General features: G+C 42.0%; 2 protein-coding genes across 5 annotated transcripts; both read left to right on the plus strand.

Moving 5' to 3' along the window:
• Window positions 1-2,191: 2,191 nt before the first annotated feature.
• Window positions 2,192-10,299, plus strand: prune (prune exopolyphosphatase). Of its 2 annotated transcripts, XM_028442154.1 has the most exons (10): window positions 2,203-2,308; window positions 2,400-2,438; window positions 7,691-7,792; window positions 7,918-8,120; window positions 8,827-9,011; window positions 9,210-9,368; window positions 9,477-9,568; window positions 9,633-9,791; window positions 9,861-9,951; window positions 10,022-10,299. In XM_028442154.1, exons 2-10 carry the CDS (start codon window positions 2,400-2,402, stop codon window positions 10,228-10,230), a joined length of 1,239 nt encoding a protein of 412 aa, XP_028297955.1. In that variant the 5' UTR covers window positions 2,203-2,308; the 3' UTR covers window positions 10,231-10,299. The 2 variants fall into 2 exon arrangements, with proteins under 2 accessions (XP_028297956.1, XP_028297955.1); XM_028442155.1 differs by having other exon boundaries at window positions 2,192-2,438; window positions 9,216-9,368.
• A 2,357-nt stretch (window positions 10,300-12,656) lies between these two features.
• Window positions 12,657-18,005, plus strand: bnipl (BCL2 interacting protein like). Of its 3 annotated transcripts, none has more exons than XM_028442156.1 (9): window positions 12,657-12,888; window positions 13,286-13,359; window positions 16,459-16,692; window positions 16,761-16,937; window positions 17,009-17,111; window positions 17,221-17,352; window positions 17,419-17,505; window positions 17,586-17,684; window positions 17,880-18,005. In XM_028442156.1, exons 1-9 carry the CDS (start codon window positions 12,848-12,850, stop codon window positions 17,902-17,904), a joined length of 972 nt encoding a protein of 323 aa, XP_028297957.1. In that variant the 5' UTR covers window positions 12,657-12,847; the 3' UTR covers window positions 17,905-18,005. The 3 variants fall into 3 exon arrangements, with proteins under 3 accessions (XP_028297957.1, XP_028297959.1, XP_028297958.1); XM_028442158.1 differs by having other exon boundaries at window positions 17,622-17,684; XM_028442157.1 differs by having other exon boundaries at window positions 12,662-12,888; window positions 13,286-13,347.
• Window positions 18,006-22,006: the final 4,001 nt, after the last annotated feature.

A 22,006-nucleotide genomic window follows, 5' to 3' on the forward strand; every position in this document is an offset into this window, starting at 1 on the left:
TTACACAAATACATGTGAAGTTACACAGATGCACGTGTAGTGTTACACAGATGCACGTGTAGTGTTACACAGATACATGTGTTACACAGATGCATGTGAAGTGTTACAACAGATACATGTTGTAGTGTTACACAGATACATGTCAAGTGTTACACAGATACATGTGTTACACAGATGCATGTGAAGTGTTACACAGATACATGTGTAGTGTTACACAGATACATGTGAAATGTTACACAGATACATGTGTAGTATTACACAGATGCATGTGTTTCACAGATCATGTGAAAGTATTACATAGATGCATGTGTAGTGTTACACAGATGCATGTGTAGTGTTACACAAATACATGTGAAGTGTTACACATATACATGTTACACAGATACATGTGTATTTTACACAGATGCACGTGTAGTGTTACACAGATACATGGTTTTACACAGAGACATGTGAAGTGTGACACAGATACATGTGTTACACAGATGCATGTGTAGTGTTACACATATAGATGTGTTACACAGATGCATGTGTAGTGTTACACATATACATGTTACACAGATACATGTGTATTTTTACACAGATGCACGTGTAGTGTTACACAGATACATGGTTTACACAGAGACATGTGAAGTGTTACACAGATACATGTGTTACACAGATGCATGTGTAGTGTTACACATAGATGTGTTACACAGATGCATGTGTAGTGTTACACATATACATGTTACACAGATACATGTGTAGTATTAAACAGATACAGGTGTTACACAGATACATGCGAAGTGTTACACAGATACATGTGTAGTGTTACACAGATACATGTGTTACACAGACACATGTATTACACAGATACATGTGTTACACAGATGAATGTGAAGTGTTACACAGAGACATTTGTAGTGTTACACAGATACAGGTGTTACACAGATACAGGTGAATTGTTGCACAGATACATGTGTAATACTACACAGATGCATGTTTTACACAGATACATGTGTCGTGTTACACAGATACATGTGTTACACAGATACATGTGTAGTATTACACCCAGATACCTGTGTTTACACAGATACTGTGTGCACAAATGCATGTGTCGTGTTACACAGATAAATGTGAAGTGTTACACAAATACATGTGTGGTGTTACACAGATACATGTGAAGTGTTCCACATATACATGTATTACACAGATACATGTATTACACAGATACATGTGTAGTGTTACACAGAGACATGTGTTACACAGTATCGGCTGGCCAATAGACGGCGCTAGGGCACCGCCCCACCATACACCACATTAGTTTGAGTAAGACTTAAAAAACAAATAAAAATTAATAGTGAATTAAAAATACTACAAAACAAATGTATATCTGTATTTAGATAATCAGAATAAATGTTAAATAGATAATGATGATGAGTAAAGTGGTTTCGTTCATCTATGTCTGATTGTTTCCTATTTGGGACGCACTAATCTTTACCATTTACTCGTTACATGCGCAGTAACTCCTCTTCTATACAAGTCTACAGACGGCTCTAGGCGCCGCTTTCCTGCGCACAGAAACAGTCTGCGGCTGTGCAGAGTTGAATGCAGCAGCTCAGTTACACAACACCACCTTCTGCCATGAGAGGGGCTGACGTCACAGTGGTAATCATAAGTTGTCTGATTGACAGGTGAAGCAGTGGGACAAAGATAAAGAAAGAGAAATTAAATAATTATTTTCCAAACGCAAGGATCAGAACCAGCATGGATAAAGACACGAATGACCCATTTAAAGCCCTTTTCAGAAAAGGCAAAGAAACAGGAATAAAAAAGGAACAAAGTTAATGTGATGATTTCAAATCTTGGTTGTGTCCATATTTTGTAAACTAAGACTTAAATTATATTTTGTCAGGTCTTTAAATATGTATGATAATTTACCACTTCTTTCATTACTTGTTCAACTAACTAACTTAAAAAAAAAAAAAAAAATCTGAAAAACTAATTAAAATAAAAAAAAACTAATTTTAATTTAAAAAGTATAATAACCCTGACCCTCACTCACTCCATTGTATTTGTTCTGGCAATACCCCCCCCCCCCCCCCCCCCCCCCCCCCCGTAAGCGTAATTATGACGCTTCTAAAAATATCTCACTGCGGTACTTTTTCCGTGTATCGACGTGTTTTGAACGTATCACGCTAGTTTTAACATTTCCGAGCTTTGTTCTGTCCCTTAATGTCACGCGCAAATTTGCTACGGCAGCCTCAAAAGGACAAACAGCTCAAACAACCTCTAACCCGGTCTGGACCGTTAACGGCATGACGTCACTGATGTGAATGGTTGACGGTTCACACACACACACAGCACAGTCGGATTAACATTGTTAACGTTATTCAGATTATTAACATTATTACGATTTACAGATGGAAGAGTTTCTACTGAGCTGTCAGCGGGCCGTGAAGGTAACACACACACACACACACACACACACACACACACACACACACACACACACACACACTAACTCTCTCTCTTCACGTCTTATCCGGTGTCACGTACTGAGTTTGTAAATAATCTCAGTATGCAGCAGTCACGTACTGGGATTTTACCCGTGGAATTGCCATTGTCATACTGAGCAAATTGTCATATTACAATCATATCTTGGTTGTAATTCACATTAATATTGTGTATTAAGAAGTGTAATGATGTATTTTAAATATTTCAAGTTATTTGTCAGTGAAGTGCATTTTATGTCAAAACACGGTCTGAGTTCACATCGGTCTGAGATCGGTTATGAGCATGCGCACTACCGGAACATGAATTTATGCTACTTCCGCTTAGCTTTTTTCTACTTCCGCCGTGCTGAGATAAACAATGTAATTTCAAAGCTAATGTTATTTAACGAGTGCTGAATGGCTCCTTTTCTTGTACAAAAATGTACAACTGCTCAATAAACGAAGCAGGACAGATTCTAACGCCACAAAGAAATAATAGACAAGTTCATCTTCACCAGACAGAGCTCAGGAACATGATTATAATAAAACTCCATACGAAAATAAATCATTTATTTTCCAAAAAAAAAAACATGATTATAATATACATTGCAGTAAAAAACAGTTAACATAATGTAACTTTATTTTTTTTAACTCAGTATAACCCAGTACGGGTACATCTCAGTATGTAACAGTCACGTACTGAGATTTTCAGAGGAACAAACACATGATGAAATCATGAAACATGAGGAAAAGAGAGACTAAAGTTAAAGATGGATTGAAAGAGACCAAATACTGGTGGATTTAATCAATAAATATCAAGTTAAGATACATTTCCATCATCTTGTCTTGACCTCATCACCTGAACTCCTGTTGCCATGAGACCATGTAATCAAAACTTTCAGTTATTTATTAGTGTATATTTAATGATTATATTAGGAAATCAAGATATGGTTACACACACAGATATACACTAACACACACACAGATATACACTAACACACACACAGATATACACTAACACACACACAGATATACACTAACACACACACAGATATACACTAACACACACACACAGAGATACACTAACACACACACAGATATACACTAACACACACACACAGATATACACTAACACACACACAGATATACACTAACACACACACAGATATACACTAACACACACACAGATATACACTAACACACACACACAGGTAATACTAACACACACAGATATACACTAACACACACACAGATATACACTAACACACACACAGATATACACTAACACACACACAGATATACACTAACACACACACAGATATACACTAACACACACACAGATATACACTAACACACACACACAGATATACACTAACACACACACAGATATACACTAACACACACACAGATATACACTAACACACACACAGATATACACTAACACACACACACAGATATACACTAACACACACACAGATATACACTAACACACACACAGATATACACTAACACACACACACAGATATACACTAACACACACACAGATATACACTAACACACACACAGATATACACTAACACACAGTTACACACACAGATATACACTAACACACACAGGTAATACTAACACACAGTTACACACACAGATATACACTAACACACACACAGATATACACTAACACACAGTTACACACACAGATATACACTAACACACACACAGATATACACTAACACACAGTTACACACACAGATATACACTAACACACACACACAGATATACACTAACACACACACAGATATACACTAACACACACACAGATATACACTAACACACACAGTTACACACACAGATATACACTAACACACACACAGTTACACACACAGATATACACTAACACACACACAGATATACACTAACACACACACAGTTACACACACAGATATACACTAACACACACACAGATACACACACAGATATACACTAACACACAGTTACACACACAGATATACACTAACACACACAGTTACACACACAGATATACACTAACACACACACAGATATACACTAACACACACACAGTTACACACACAGATATACACTAACACACACACAGATATACACTAACACACACACAGTTACACACACAGATATACACTAACACACACACAGATATACACTAACACACACACAGATATACACTAACACACAGTTACACACACAGATATACACTAACACACACAGTTACACACACAGATATACACTAACACACAGTTACACACACAGATATACACTAACACACAGTAACACACACAGATATACACTAACACACACACACAGATATACACTAACACACAGTTACACACACAGTTACACACACAGATATACACTAACACACACAGATATACACTAACACACAGTTACACACACAGATATACACTAACACACAGTTACACACACAGATATACACTAACACACACACAGATATACACTAACACACAGTTACACACACAGATATACACTAACACACACACAGATATACACTAACACACAGTTACACACACAGATATACACTAACACACACACAGATATACACTAACACACAGTTACACACACAGATATACACTAACACACACACACATACACTAACACACAGTTACACACACAGATATACACTAACACACAGTTACACACACAGATATACACTAACACACACAGATATACACTAACACACACACAGATATACACTAACACACAGTTACACACACAGATATACACTAACACACACAGTTACACACACAGATATACACTAACACACAGTTACACACACAGATATACACTAACACACACACAGATATACACTAACACACACAGTTACACACACAGATATACACTAACACACAGTTACACACACAGATATACACTAACACACACAGTTACACACACAGATATACACTAACACACACAGATATACACTAACACACACAGTTACACACACAGATATACACTAACACACACACAGATATACACTAACACACACACAGATATACACTAACACACACACAGTTACACACACAGATATACACTAACACACACACAGATATACACTAACACACACAGTTACACACACAGATATACACTAACACACACACAGATATACACTAACACACACAGATATACACTAACACACACAGTTACACACACAGATATACACTAACACACACACAGATATACACTAACACACACACAGTTACACACACAGATATACACTAACACACACACAGATATACACTAACACACACACAGATATACACTAACACACACAGATATACACTAACACACACACAGATATACACTAACACACACAGATATACACTAACACACACAGATATACACTAACACACACAGATATACACTAACACACACACAGATATACACTAACACACAGTTACACACACAGATATACACTAACACACACAGTTACACACACAGATATACACTAACACACACAGTTACACACACAGATATACACTAACACACAGTTACACACACAGATATACACAGTTACACACACAGATATACACTAACACACAGTTACACACACAGATATACACTAACACACAGTTACACACACAGATATACACTAACACACACACAGTTACACACACAGATATACACTAACACACACAGTTACACACACAGATATACACTAACACACACACAGATATACACTAACACACAGTTACACACACAGATACACACTAACACACAGTTACACACACAGTTACACACACAGATATACACTAACACACACAGTTACACACACAGATATACACTAACACACAGTTACACACACAGATATACACTAACACACACACAGTTACACACACAGATATACACTAACACACAGTTACACACACAGATACACTAACACACAGTTACACACACAGATATACACTAACACACAGTTACACACAGGTAATACTAACACACAGTTACACACACAGATATACACTAACACACAGTTACACACACAGATATACACTAACACACAGTTACACACAGATACACTAACACACAGTTACACACACAGATATGCACTAACACACACACAGTTACACACACAGATATACACTAACACACACACAGTTACACACACAGATATACACTAACACACACACAGTTACACACACAGATATACACTAACACACACACAGTTACACACACAGATATACACTAACACACAGTTACACACACAGATATACACTAACACACAGTTACACACACAGATATACACTAACACACACAGTTACACACACAGATATACACTAACACACAGTTACACACACAGATATACACTAACACACACACAGTTACACACACACAGATATACACTAACACACAGTTACACACACAGATATACACTAACACACACACAGTTACACACACAGATATACACTAACACACACACAGTTACACACACAGATATACACTAACACACACACAGTTACACACACAGATATACACTAACACACACACAGATATACACTAACACACAGTTACACACACAGATATACACTAACACACACAGTTACACACACAGATATACACTAACACACACAGTTACACACACAGATATACACTAACACACACAGTTACACACACAGATATACACTAACACACACAGTTACACACACAGATAAACACTAACACACAGTTACACACACAGATATACACTAACACACAGTTACACACACAGATATACACTAACACACACAGTTACACACACAGATATACACTAACACACAGTTACACACACAGATATACACTAACACACACACAGTTACACACACAGATATACACTAACACACACACAGTTACACACACAGATATACACTAACACACACACAGTTACACACACAGATATACACTAACACACAGATATACCCTAACACACACATATATACACTAACTCACACACAGTTACACACACAGTTACACACACAGATATACACTAACACACACAGTTACACACACAGCTACACACACAGATATACACTAACACACACAGTTACACACACAGTTACACACACAGATATACACTAACACACACACAGTTACACACACAGATACACACTAACACACACACATGCAGAGACCCCCTTGCTCAGATGCTTAGTTGGTGATGTCACTTCCTGTCACCTGTTCTCTAACCCTCCGAGATGATCCATGACACCGCATCGTTCCACGTGGTCCTGGGTAACGAGGCCTGTGATCTGGACTCAATGGTGTCGGCGCTGGTTTACGCCTACTTCCTGTTTAAGGTGATTGTTATAGTTATTCCTCTCACTGGGGACAGCATGTGTGAGTGACTCCTGCCGTGTGAAGGCACGCTCAGTGTCGTGAGTGTGTCACTGATATTAACTAAGATGAACCTTCCTCTGTGCAGACAGCAGGAAGTGACGCCCACGTACTTCCTGTGATGAACATCCGTCAGTCTGAGCTGCTGCTGCGCTCAGACAGTCTGCACCTGCTGACACGGGCACGACTTTCTCCACAACACCTGCTGTTCAGAGACCAGGTGGACCTCAGAGAGCTACAGACACAAGGACGACTGACATTGACGCTGGTCGACCACAACGTGCTGCCTAGGTACAGACAGTACAGACGCTATGAACACTATGGACACTACAGATGCTACAGACTGTACTGACGCTACAGATGCTACATAATCTACAGACGGTACAGATGCTATAGACAGTACAGACACTATTGACACTACAGACGCTACTGACGCTACAGACACTACTGATGGTACAGACGCATCTGCAGACACTGCAGATGTGACGGACGCTACTGACGGTATAGATGTGACAGACGGTACTGACGCTACAGACACTATTGACGCTACTGACACTACAGATGCTACAGACGGTACTGACCCTACTGATGCTGCTGACACTACAGACATTATAGATGCTACTGACACTACAGATGCTACGGACGGTACAGACACTACAAACACTGCTGATGGTAGAAATGCTACTGACAGTACAGACCCTATTGACATTACTGATGCTATTGACATTAGACACTACAGACGCTACGGACGGTACAGATGCTGCAGACAGTACAGACACTACAAACACTACTAATGGTACTGACACTACTGAAGGTACAGACATTGCTGACACTACTGACAAAACAGATGCTATTGACGCTGCGGACACTGCAGACGCAACAGACACTATTGACGCTACTGACTGTACAGACACTGCAGATGCTACAGACGGTACATATGCTACTGATGCTACTGACAATACAGACGAGCCCCCCCACTCACAGGTGTCCTCTGCAGTTCTGATGCTGACCTAGAGGGGGCAGTAGTGGAGGTGATCGACCACCACCTGCTGGAGAGACAGCCCTCTCCATCTTGCTGCGTTACCGTGGAGATGGTGGGAAGCTGCGCTACCTTGGTAACAGGACGCATCATCCAGAGAGCGCCGAGCATCCTGGACCAACAAGTGGCTGAGCTGCTCTATGGTACACAACACACACACACACACACACACACACACACACCCACTAACGCACACTAACGCACACCGTGTGTGTGTGTGTGTGTGTGTGTGTGTGTGTGTGTGTGTGTGTGTGTGTGTGTGTGTGTGTGTGTGTGTGTGTGTGTGTGTGTGTGTGTGTGTGTGTGTGTGTGTGTGTGTGTGTGTGTGTGTGTGTGTGTAGCTGCAGTGGTGTTGGATTGTGTCAACATGTCACCTGCAGCAGGTAAAGTTACACACAAAGACAGTCATGTGATCTCAGTGTTGGAGACACAGTTTCCTGGTCTACCTCCGAGGGGCGCTCTGTTCACCGAGCTACAGGACGCCAAATTTAACGTGACAGGTTGGTCTGTACCTTTGAGTCTCTACCTGTTGGTCTGTACCTGTGGGGTCTGTACCTTTGAGTCTCTACCTGTGCAGGTGTGTCTGTACTGACACTGTCTGTTGTCAGGTCTGAACTCAGAGCAGATGTTGCTGAAAGACATGAAGGTCGTAACAGGAAGTGTGAAGGTCGCTGTGTGTGTGCTTTACGTCACACTGGAGGTCAGAACACACACACACATGAACACACACACTATAACACACTCAAACATTAATGTGTGCGTAGGAGTTCTTCCAGAGGGCGGGGCTGGAGGTGGAGCTTGAGTCTTTTTGTCAGAAGCTTAGCTGTGATTTGCTGCTTCTAATGTCCATCACGTTCACTGAGAGCAAAGAGCCAATCAGAGAGCTGGCAGTGTTCAGCCTTAGCCACGCCTTCAGAAAACAGGTAAGTCAGCTTTCTCCTGATTGGCTGGCTCACTGGTTGCCATGACAACCAGGTTTTCATGTTCTTCAGATCAGCCAATACCTGATGGATGCCCGACAGCCTGAGCTCAGCCTGCGTCCAATCAGCAGCCCCCATCCCCACATCTCAGCCTATGAGCAGGGTGCGCTTTTCTCTGATCTATATTTGTATATCTATGGCATGAGAAGTGATATCTGCCTTTGTCCAATCAGGAAACACCTTGGCATCTCGTAAAAAGCTCCTCCCATTGGTCAAAAGCTTCCTGAAGGAGATCAGTTACGACGGGGAGGAGGAGGAGTATGATGAGAGGGCGGGGCCTCCCACGCCTATGAATAGCCTGGTTGACGGATGTCCTCTGGACCATGGAGTCAGAGTCCAAGACCTGCAGGACCACATCACCAGGATGACCTCTGACCCCTGACACCAACAGAACCACCAGAACCAGAATGAACTCTTCCTGTTTCCCCTTCAAAATAAAAGTGTGAACAGAGAGTAGACTCTGATTTTGAAACACAGACACACAACCAGCAGAGATCAGAGTAACACAACAAATACACACTCAGGCGGCACTAGGACCCTGAGCTGCTTAGTGGATGTGATGATGTCATGTACTTGTTGGACAGGTGAGTGTGGACCAATCAGAGACAGCCGTGATGGACGGGTTCAACGTGTGTGTGTGTGTGTGTGTGTGTGTGTGTGTGTGTGTGTGTGTGTGTGTGTGTGTGTGTGTGTGTGTGTGTGTGTGTGTGTGTGTGTGTGTGTGACCAAAATAATCATACATGTGTAACCATGTTGATCAATGATCTCCATGGATGTACATGGTACACACTAACTACAGACAGGACCATGGTCTGTAGACAGAACTCTACACTAACTTTCTCAGTTGGCCACACCCATTTTTCCTTTTTTTTTTCAGTGGGGAGTGTACAGCATAGACATACATGCTGATGAACAGTTGACTTAACTAATGTACCGTAGTTTTATATGAAGTAATGTTTGACAATGACTCGAGATATATTTGCTAAATGTTTTAATGTTTTAGTGACAATATTAAGTTTTTCTGCAACAATCAGTGGCTGAAATAACAGGTCATTTATTTTATATTATTTTAAAAGACGGAACATTTTTAAAAAATAACATTAAATCATAACAACATGTTACATTTATTCTGTTTCTTTATTTTACATAAATGCTGTACATGAATGAAGTTAACAGTAACATAACCAACTTATCATCTACATTGTTTCACCATGAATTAAATTCAGAGGGTCCAGCTCTGATAGTGGGGTCTCCTAACCCTCTTCCCCTGGTCAGGGGTCTGTAACCTTTACTCTACAAGGAACCATTTAACCTCATCTCACCTGGATTAAAGTCCTCCTGGAGCCATAAATACCTTCTCTATGAAGACAATACAGTGGATTACATTATATAAAATTATATAGAATAATGTTTGATTTAATTAATATTGATCATGTAAATAGAAAATTAAAAACAGTTTAAAATAAAATAAATTAACATCAATAAATAAAACAGTATCTTTATCTTTAAATTCTTACACATCTCAGTTTATATGAACACAATGTTTATAAAGATTTTTATAGTTAATGTATATGAAAGTCTACAAAAAGTAACATGAATATAATAACACATGATCATGTGATCAACACATGCTAATTACTCATTTCTTGCCACATATAAAACATACATATTTAACCTGTACATTGGTGGTTAAATGAATCTGTTCCCACACAATTAAAATCTGTATTTTCTTCCAGAAATAGTGTTTTTGTTGGTTTAGTTTCTTACCAGGGATTTAAAACTTAAGGTTAGTCACAGGTGGAGGAAAGTTGATGATCTGTAGATGTTGTAGGAATGTGCTGAGTCATTGTACAACGTGATTTATTTTAGCTTAATAAATTGTTATATCATGATTTTATTTGTCATTAATCATTAATAGTCTCTGTAAAAATTAACTATTTATTTCAATAGTTTTTTAAAGCTATAGGGAGCCATTGTATAAGAGTCAAAGGGCCACATTAGGCCCCAGAACCACAGCTGAACATCTGTCCTGGTATCATAGTCCATCAGTTCTGGTCCCTCCATGATGATTCTGATGAACGTTTACAATCTATTGCTGAGCTCAGCACATTCTTTCTTTTTACTGCTGCTCTCAATGTGAGCGTGAACTCAGTGATCGACTCGTTATGTCTGGTTCCGTTCGTAGCGGAACGTACGCACTCCAAAGGAGCACATTGGTGTTTATACTCAGCACATTCACCGTTGCATTACCCGCAGCCACGTTGTGTGAGCGTGAACCGTCTCCTCCCCCACAGCAGAGAGAGAGAGAGCTTTATTTACTAGTCACTGTTTCTACATCCAACTATAAACATGACAAACAGCTTCATGCTAAGCTAGAGATGCTACGTAGAGGTGTACTGCTTCTGAGAGAGAAGTGCACTCTGTGGGACGTGACGAAGCGCTCAGTCGCTCCGTCCAAAATAAGGTCATCCTTACGTACTCGCACAGATGCGACCAGATAAAATTTTCACTGGCACACATTGAAAAAATAGTCACATATGCGACCATTTTGGTCGCAGTCTCAAGCCCTGTCTGTAGGTGACACACAGACATGTTGGGTGATGTGATGCTCCCATCTTTGTTTCTCCAACATGGAGCTCGTCCCATCCACAACACCTCTTGAAGGAAGTGGAAACAGGCCATCTCGTCCTACACCAGTGCCTGACCCTCATCATCGCTCTAAATAAAACATGTGACAGGAAACCTGTGTGTGTGTGTGTGTGCGTGTGTGTGTGTAAGAACCTGCTTAGCAAACACTGAACAATGCGTCCTCACCTGTTCAGGTGTGCCTGTGAAGCTGTATAACCGGTTAGTTCACTGACGTTTGGTTTTACAGGACAGCTGAGGGTCACCTGAATGCACCGCCAGGACACTAGGAGCTTTGTGTGTGTGTGTGTATAACTGTGTGTGTGTGTCTAACTGAGGTTGGCGGTCTTTGCAGGGTCGCTGCTGTTTACGACATGGAATTGAAGGAAGAGCCAAAAGATGACAACTTTCCCAGGTCGGACACACAACACAATATAACACAATACTTACGTACATTACACAACAGTGTAACACAACGTATGAAGGTTGTGTTACGTGTCATGGACACACACACAGAGCCAGGCTGATCAGAGACACCAGCACGACGTTTGAGCCTGTGGAGTGTCAGGGACAACTACACACACACACACACACACACACACACACACACACACACAGATCAGTATTGACATGTTCTTCATTTCATATTTAAATCTTTGTTATTACTAAACTGTGACATGTGGACACACACAGAGGCACACACAGACAGATACACACATGTAGACACACATGGGGATACACACAGACACACACAGGGATGCACAAACAGACACAGGGACGCAAATGTGATGAAGTTCGTGTGTGTGTTGTAGGTCCCTCCAACAGGACGGAGACGCTGCTCAGGACTCACAGATCACAGCAGGAGATGCTGAAGGTGATCCTCAATGTGTGTTACAGTCACACATAGCTTGTGCTAATTACTGTTACAAGTTACTTCGCTAAAAAGTTACTCAGTTCCTTGATTGCTAATTTAAAAAGTAAAGTGATGGAGAGCTGTTTGTGTTACACTACGTGTGTTAAAATGGCTCCAGTGTGTGTGTGTGTGTGAGAGAGAAAGAGGTTCACTGTGTGCAGAGATGGATATATAGTTATGACCATGGATCAATATCGCTTCGGACTCACTGCCTCACTGATCTCCTTTCAGTCCATGTTTTGAACGTCAAAGTCTCGTGTCGTATTGATGTCAGGCCAGAATCAGCAGATCAGATGTGTAATTTACGCGTCATCACATATGAGAGTGTGCGTGACACAGCTCTGCTGAGACCTACTGGATGATGGTCAGTAGATCATCTTCAAAGAATACAGACTGATAGACAGACTGTGTGGCTGTATTAACTCAGATCAATAGTAGATCAATAGGACGGTTTCTGTCCTAATCTGCCTGACGGAGCACCCACATTAAAAGGGGGGGGGGGGAGGGGGCGGGATATCATTGTTTTAAAGTTGTTGTTTGAAAAAAATAAAAAAAGACAACAAAGAAGCCTTTTTATTTGTTTATTAAGTTTTCTACATTATTCAATGTTTGTGCAGCAGACAGAGAAGTCCGTCTGCTTCAAATTTAACTTCATCAAATGTCAGTTTGTGTTCACTGACAACTTCACATTAAACGAGTGAAATGCTCATTTAAATAGGGGAGGTCTGCACCAGTTCTACTTGTGCACTAATCGTTGCTGCAATCTTAGTGAATTCCTTGCAGGAGGTGATGAAACTGCATCACTAAAGGATTTAGGGAAGCAACTACCACCCTTTATTTCAGATCTTTGTGTATCCGTCCCTGTGTGTGTTACACTCTGTTACACCTTGTTTGTTACACTATGTGTGTTACACTATGTGTGTTACACTATGTGTGTTACACCTTGTTTGTTACACTCTGTTACACCACATGTGTTACACTCTGTGTGTTACACCACGTGTTACACTATGTGTGTTACACTATGTGTGTTTCACCATGTGTGTTACACCACATGTGTTACACTCTGTGTGTTACACCACGTGTTACAGTATGTGTGTTACACCACGTGTGTTACACTGTGTGTTACACCACGTGTGTTACACTATGTGTGTTACACTCTGTTACACCACATGTGTTACACTCTGTGTGTTACACCACGTGTGTTACACTCTGTGTGTTACACCACGTGTGTTACACTCTGTGTGTTACACCACGTGTTACAGTATGTGTGTTACACCACGTGTTACACTATGTGTGTTACACCACGTGTGTTACACTATGTGTGTTACACCACGTGTGTTACACTCTGTTACACCACATGTGTTACACCACATGTTACACTATGTGTGTTACATCATGTGTGTTACACTATGTGTGTTACACCACGTGTGTTACACCATGTGTGTTACACCACGTCTTACACTATGTGTGTTACACCATGTGTGTTACACTATGTGTGTTACACCACGTGTGTTACACCATGTGTGTTACACCACGTGTGTTACACCATGTGTGTTACACTCTGTGTGTTACACCATGTGTGTTGCACTATGTGTGTTACACTCTGTGTTACACCACGTGTTACACTATGTGTGTTACACCATGTGTGTTACACTATGTGTGTTGCACCACGTGTGTTACACAATGTGTGTTACGCCATGTGTGTTACACTCTGTGTGTTATACTATTTGTGTTACACTGTGTTACATCATGTGTGTTACACTCTGTGTTATACTATGTGTTACACACATAGTATAACACAGCACCAGAGCGATGCTTTGTTATTGGATTCTGTGCTCGTCACAGATTGTCTATAACCAACACCATGTTCAAACATGAGGGTGTATATGTGTGCACTTGGCACCAGGACACCCGAGGCCGCAGTTGGATGATTGACTTCATAGTCGTGTCTTAAGACTTGCGGCCATATGTCTTGGACATTCAGATGAAGAGAGGGGCGGAGCTTTCAACTGACACCACCTGGTGGTGATTTGGCTCAGATGGCGGGGAAGGATGCCTGTTAGACCTGGCAGACCCAAACATGTGTTGAGGGTCTGCTGGGAACACCTGGCAAAGTCTCCATCAGAAGGAGCTTCGACGTTGGTGGACACCGGGGGTTGTCAAGCTGAAGAAGGACTCTTACCAGGTCTTCCTGGTCTGTGGGACTCTGGAGGCAACAGTCAGCTACCAATGGGCCAATCAGAGCGCAGCCCTGGCGGTCGCCCAGGCCAAAACCTGGACATGAGAGGACTCTGGGGACCCCGGAGTGGACTCTCCTATCTCTGGGGCTGAGGTTGTTGATGTGGTTAAAAAGCTCCTTGGTGGCAGGGCCCCAGGGGTGGATGAGATTCACAAAGAGTTCCTCAAAACCCTGGATGTTTTGGGGCTGTCATAGTTGACACAACACTGCAACATTGTGTGGACATCAGGGGCAGTGCCTCTGAACTGGTAGAACAGGGTGGTGGTCCCTCTTTTTAAGAAGGGGGATTGGAGGGTCTGTTCCAACTATAGAGGGATCCCACTCCTCAGCTCCCTAGTAAGGTCTATTCAGGGGTACTGGAGAGGAGGGTCTGCCGGATAGTCGAACCTTGAATCCAAGAGGAGCAATGTGGTTTTCGTCCCGGTCATTGAATTGTGGACCAGCTCATCACCCTCAGCAGGTCCTTGAGGGTTCATGGGAGTTTGTTCTACCAGTCCACATGTGGACTTGGAGAAGTCATTGGACCGTGTCCCTCTGGGAGTCCTGTGGGGGGGTTCTCCTGAAGTATCGGACCCCTGATACAAGCTTTCTGTTCCCTGTATGACCAAGTCAGAGCTTGGACCACATTACCAACTGTAAGTGGGACTGGATTCCAGTGAGGGTTGGACTTGTCCAGGGCTGCCCTTTGTCACCAATTCTGTTCATAACTTTTATGATAGAGTTTCTAGGCTCAGCCAGGGTGTTGAGGGGTTCCGGTTTGGTGGCCTCAGGATTGGGTCACTGTTGTTGGCAGATGATGTGATAATGAACCCTTCATATCTTTCCCATCTCAGCCCCGCCCACCGACCTGGCCCTATCAAGTGCGACAGAGGGCGGAGCTAAGAAGCGTCTGGTGGCTCCGTCTCTAAGCGTCACTCTGAGCGAGCAGCTCACTGACAGCTTCTCCGCCGCCGCACTGTCCTCCACCACAGACGAAGGTCTGTCCTTAGACATCAACCTGGAAACCATGGACACGCCCACAGACAGCGAGACAGACACACCGGACTGCAACGAGCTGGAGTGGGAGGGTAAGACAGACTCACAGACACATACACACACAGACACACAGACCTGTAACCACTGACCTCTCCTACAGATGAGCTCCCTACGGTGGGCTCCCTGTCAGTCGGTGAGGCTCCCTGTGAGGAGCTGATTGAGCAGGACCAGGTGGACAGCAGGGGGCGCCGCTGGAGGACGTTCTGCATCTCAGGACACACATTCACCGTGGACATGAGCGTCCTGGAGCCGTACCTGCAGGTCCTCTCACACGGAGGTGAAAGACAGACCCAGCTGTGACACACCTGTGACAGGGCAAGGTGTAAACAGTCATTGATTTGTGCACAGGTTACTATGGCGATGGGACCAATGCCATCATCCTGTTCACTTCCTGCTACCTGCCAGAGAACACGGTGGAAGGATACGACTACATCATGGACAACTTGTTCAGGTGAGTGTGGATCATTCTGCGACTGTGATGTCCCCCTTTGATGTCTGTCCTTTGATGTCCCCCCTTTGATCGCTGTCCTGTGATGTCCATCCTTTGATGTTCCTCCAAGGTACATAGTGGGGACATTAGACCTGATGGTCTCTGAGAACTACCTGCTGGTCTACCTGTGTGCGATGGCTCCCAGGAACAAAGTTCCGTCCATCAAGTGGCTCCGTCAGTGCTACACCTCTATCGACAGACGGTATTAGACATGCTCAGTCACACGTTACCATGGAAACAGAGTTAACTGCTGCATTCATGTGTGCAGCCTGAAGAAGGATCTAAAGGGTCTGCTGGTGGTTCATCCTGCCTGGTACATCAGAGCTGTGATCACTGTGGTCCGACCGTTCATTAGGTAACACACACACACACACACACACACACACACACACACACACACACACACACACACTCTGACCTCTGACCTCTGTACAGTGAGAAGTTCAGCAGGAAGCTTCGTTTTGTTCACAGCCTTCAGCAGCTCTCACAACTCATTCCTACTGAAGCTCTGCAGATACCAGAGAACGTCAGACAGTGAGACTACTCTATTACTATGATACTCTGACACTGTTACATTGATATTCCGTTACTTTGTTACTGTGTTACCTGTGTAATATTGGAGTATATTTACTCTGTTACTTTATTACTCTGATACTCTGTTACTTTGTTACTGTGCTACTTGTGTCCTTGTGTCTGAGTATATTTACCGTTTCTCTCTTTGTGCTGCAGGTTTGATCAGAGCTTGAACAGATGATGATGACTGATGATGGATTGTGTACATGCTGTTTTATACTTGTTTGTTGTCGTGTTTATGTATGTGTAAATAAACAAACTACATATCTGAACCCACAACAAGCTGGACAATGTGTCTCTCTGTGTGCGTGTGAGAAATAGCTTTAATGTGGTATCTCAAACAGAATGTGATGGAAAATGTGACAACGATTTAAAATGATGAATCCTGGTCTGAGTACATGTTTAATGTGTTGATGATCGTGTGTTTTAAAGTATTACATCGATGGCCTCCTGTTTCCCACAACAGCTCCATTGGACCCCCTGAAACAGAAGTACAGATGTTTAGACGGCAACAAAAGACAGAGTTTAATTAGACAGAAGAGGAGGAGCTGGGGTGGGGGTGGGTTGCAAGGCATTTGCAGACAAATCGTGCAGAAGTATGCGTGTTGCCGTGGTTTAAATGCAGTGCTGAGACCAATGTAAAGCATAGAACGGATGGATGGATGGGCTAGCCTGCTTGAACTAACGCAACACTCAATTATACAGATAAAGCTATGTGGAAGGTTCCTATACAGATAAGTTTATTGCACGTTTTTTTTAAATGCATTTTTTGTCGTCTATTTTTTTAGTCATGTGTCATGTATTGTTTATTTTTTTACAGTCTAGTGAGGTAATCCAGTTGTGGGGGTTTGAAGGGGAATGAAGGGATTATTTACATATGTGGAGTACTTCTGCTTCCTGGGGACCATCATCACCCAGGACCTAAAGTAGGAGCTGAACATCAGCTCCCTCATTAAAAAAGCTCAGCAGAGGATGTACTTCCTGCAGCAGCTGAAGAAGTTCAGTCTGCCAACAAAGATGATGGTGAACTTCTACAGCTCCATCATCCAGTCCATCCTCTGCTCCTCCATCACCATCTGGTACGCTGCAGCTACGGCCAAGGACAAGGCCAGACTGCAGCGTATCATCCACTCAGCAGAGAAGATCATCGGCTGCAATCTGCCCTCCCTCCAGGACCTGTACGTTTCCAGGATTCTGAGGCTGACTCCTCCCACCCCGGACACAAACTGTTTCAATGTCTCCCCTCTGGAAGGAGGTTTTGGTTCATCAGGACCAGAACCTCCAGACACAAAAACAGCTTCTTTCCCTCTGCCACCATCCACATGAACACACCCCCATTTTTATCCTTTATTCTCTATCTATCCTTTATTTATCCCTCATCTTTTATATTTATCATTAAGTTAAGAGCTAGCAAACTTCCTCTTGCTCTCGTAGTGGCCCACTACAACGGAAGGGGTGGAGCCTATGCGAACGCCACGTGCCCGTCAGTGACCAGGGACTCACGCTTTCCGAAAATGTATAGTTCTCGGTACTCAAAAAAGGGGAAACATTGTTATTGGGTTGGATTATTATTCTTTCTTTCTTTCTTTCTTTCTTTCTTTCTTTCTTTCTTTCTTTCTTTCTTTCTCGGTGTCAGAACCAACTCACTTACTTTTCACCCACTGAACCATTATGTAGACTTTCAAAAATTCAAACAAAATGAAATTGTGCGCTTCTCTAAATTCTGGCTATTTCCGATTTAAAAAAATCCAAAAATCTGACGCACCAGCGCCCCCAAGTACGCCAAAAATGCATTATGAGATAGGAATTGACAAAAAAATGAATTCATCGTAGAATCATGAAAATTGAAACAGAAGTAAATCATGACAAGACAAGTAAAAAATATTATTATGACCACGCCAAAAAATACACAGAAGTCCAGAATCTAGAATTGTGGAAATAGGGAAATTGCCACTTTAGCGCCTCCTACAGAGTGAAAAGAATTTCTTATAGGAAAAAAAAAAATTTGGGGAATTTTTCACAAACTTCTGTTTTGGCCTCTTGTTCAAAAAAGTCAATGAGACACATGCTTTATTTTTTAATCACGGTTTGAGGATATTTAAAGTTTAGACTTAACTGAAATGAAAGTTGTGCTGAAAAAATCCCTAAAACTTTCCTGCTTGCTCTCAGAGGAGAAGGACGCTATATTCCCCTCATCTCCCTGCTTGCTGCTTTTTTCTCTTGTTTAAATCTAACAGGATCAGCATCCTGATCCTCAATCTAATCATGGAATTAATTATCTGGTCTTTCTTCGAATTAAAATCTGTGGTCTGTTTTCTTCTCTCCAAACTCTCCAAGGATGGAATGTTGATACGATGCTCTGACCTTTCCCTCACTTTTCATCATGGCTGGTCCTATTAAATTCTGGGCCGGGGAGCAAGCCCCCCTTTTTTTTAATTTACTAACTAACTCTTCATTCGACTCTGTCTTAATGTTGTCGCTGTGGCATGGGCAATACTAACTAAAGGAGGAGGGAGGGGCGTTTTTGAAAATAACTCATTACTGGGGGGAAAAAAACGTAAGAGCAACATAAAGGGCCTCTTGTACTGAGTGACCAAAAAAAAAAAACTAATAATAATCAGAATTTTATTTTTTGGGAGGATTGGGGAGGAGGCCCCCCGCAGGCCTGGGCCTGGTGCAATTGCTCCTGTTGCTACCCCCGTAGAACCGGCCCTGCTTTTCATGTACACCTGGACCAGGCTCTGCCAACGAACTCTCGAGACCATCTCTACGTGAGAGTCAGCAGCAGAGTCTGAGTAAACAGCTTATCTCAACAAACACTTTCACTCCTCAAACAACACTACATATCCTGTCTATGTCACCTTCTCCTCTGGCTCCACCCCCTCCTCCTTCCCAGCGGTTGGCAGTAGGAGGCGTGCCATAATTGCAGCGCCACACTGTGGCTGACCTGCGAACTACCCATCCCCTGTGCTAACGTGCTGTTGTATTGATATGAATGCTGTGTTTGTTGGTTTCTGTCACAATGTTGCTGAAGAGTTTTTTTCATAATCCCAAACTCTGCCCCTCTCTACAAGGGCCTAGTTTGGTTTTTGCCTTTTTTTTTTGTACCTCTTCATCTTAATAAGGGGCACCGCCCTTGTGGCAAACTGCAGTCCTCCCTCTGCTGTTCTCCCATGTTATGTTATAAATATGATTGTCTTTTCATGTTTTCTTGGACGGGATGAAACTTAAATGTAATTTTGTTGCTCTGTAACATGTGCAATGACAAATAAACTCAACTGAACTCAACTTTTAGTTTGTTTGTACATTTTTTTATGCATTAATAAAATAATTTGATGTATAGAAAAATATATTGGCTGCGTTTGAATAGTTCCTCCTATCTCATTTCCTATCCATTTTTCCATAAGGAAAGGTGTTAGGAGAGGAGTTAGGAAAGAGCCATCAAGTTTGCTTTGACAATCAGACACACTTCCACGAGGTGACGTAATAATCTGACGGCGGTGAAGGTTAGTGACGTCTGCCATGGTTAAAAAACAACACATTTCCTAAAATGGACTTAAAGTGCATTTATAACACTTTCCGCTGATATAATCTCAAAAATCACAAGGTTTGACTGTAAATCAAAGGAAAAGAGGTTACCAGGCTACGAGGAACAAAAGTGAAACTAAAAAAATGTCACATTGAGAATGGTTGATCACACTCACCTTCCACTCACTAATATGAATTATGTTGAATAAATGTGGCTAAAAATGTCTTTGATCCCTTTTTCTTGAACCACAGAGTGTCTGTTTCATGTCAGTTATAATCTGATCATATGGCTTACATATCATAAGATATGGGTTTTAGATTATTTATTTAAAGTTGTTCAAAGCATATAATTGCATTGGTAAATTACATGATCTATGTTGGTCATTGTGAGTTTCCATAAGCACTCGGGTGTGTGTGTCCCTTTAAATGTTGTCGCCGCAAGGAATTGTGGGCCTCCTTTCTCGTCTCCTTTGGTAAAGGATGTATCAGTGTTTCTTAGGCTAAAGGAGGTAAAAAGGAAGCATTGAGCCTCTTTTCCTGAGCTTAAATAGAACTTGGACGCTCTTTATCATGGCCACCACTTAAACACTTCGGGGGTGAAGGAACAGTGGATAGGAAAGGAGATAGGAATGAATATTAGGACGCCGTTTCTCAGTTCTAAGTATGCATACTCCGTACTTGTGAACTCCTGGGTACGGACTCGTGGGAGCAAACTTGGAGGCTTTGCATACTCGTTTTGGGACAAACTTCCTGAC

The sequence above is a fragment of the Gouania willdenowi genome, unplaced genomic scaffold (genome assembly GCF_900634775.1).
Source record: "Gouania willdenowi unplaced genomic scaffold, fGouWil2.1 scaffold_3_arrow_ctg1, whole genome shotgun sequence".
Lineage (NCBI taxonomy): Eukaryota > Metazoa > Chordata > Actinopteri > Blenniiformes > Gobiesocidae > Gouania > Gouania willdenowi.

Excerpts from the sequence above, each read along its gene's own strand:
- prune (XM_028442154.1), top strand. The coding sequence starts at position 2,400 with ATGGAAGAGTTTCTACTGAGCTGTCAGCGGGCCGTGAAG. Across the intron at positions 8,121-8,826 it reads GACCACAACGTGCTGCCTAG|TTCTGATGCTGACCTAGAGG; the intron begins GTACAGACAGTA and ends TGTCCTCTGCAG. Across the intron at positions 9,952-10,021 it reads CATCTCAGCCTATGAGCAGG|GAAACACCTTGGCATCTCGT; the intron begins GTGCGCTTTTCT and ends TTGTCCAATCAG.
- bnipl (XM_028442156.1), top strand. The coding sequence starts at position 12,848 with ATGGAATTGAAGGAAGAGCCAAAAGATGACAACTTTCCCAG. Across the intron at positions 13,360-16,458 it reads TGCTGAAGGTGATCCTCAAT|CCCCGCCCACCGACCTGGCC; the intron begins GTGTGTTACAGT and ends TTCCCATCTCAG. Across the intron at positions 16,693-16,760 it reads CAACGAGCTGGAGTGGGAGG|ATGAGCTCCCTACGGTGGGC; the intron begins GTAAGACAGACT and ends CCTCTCCTACAG.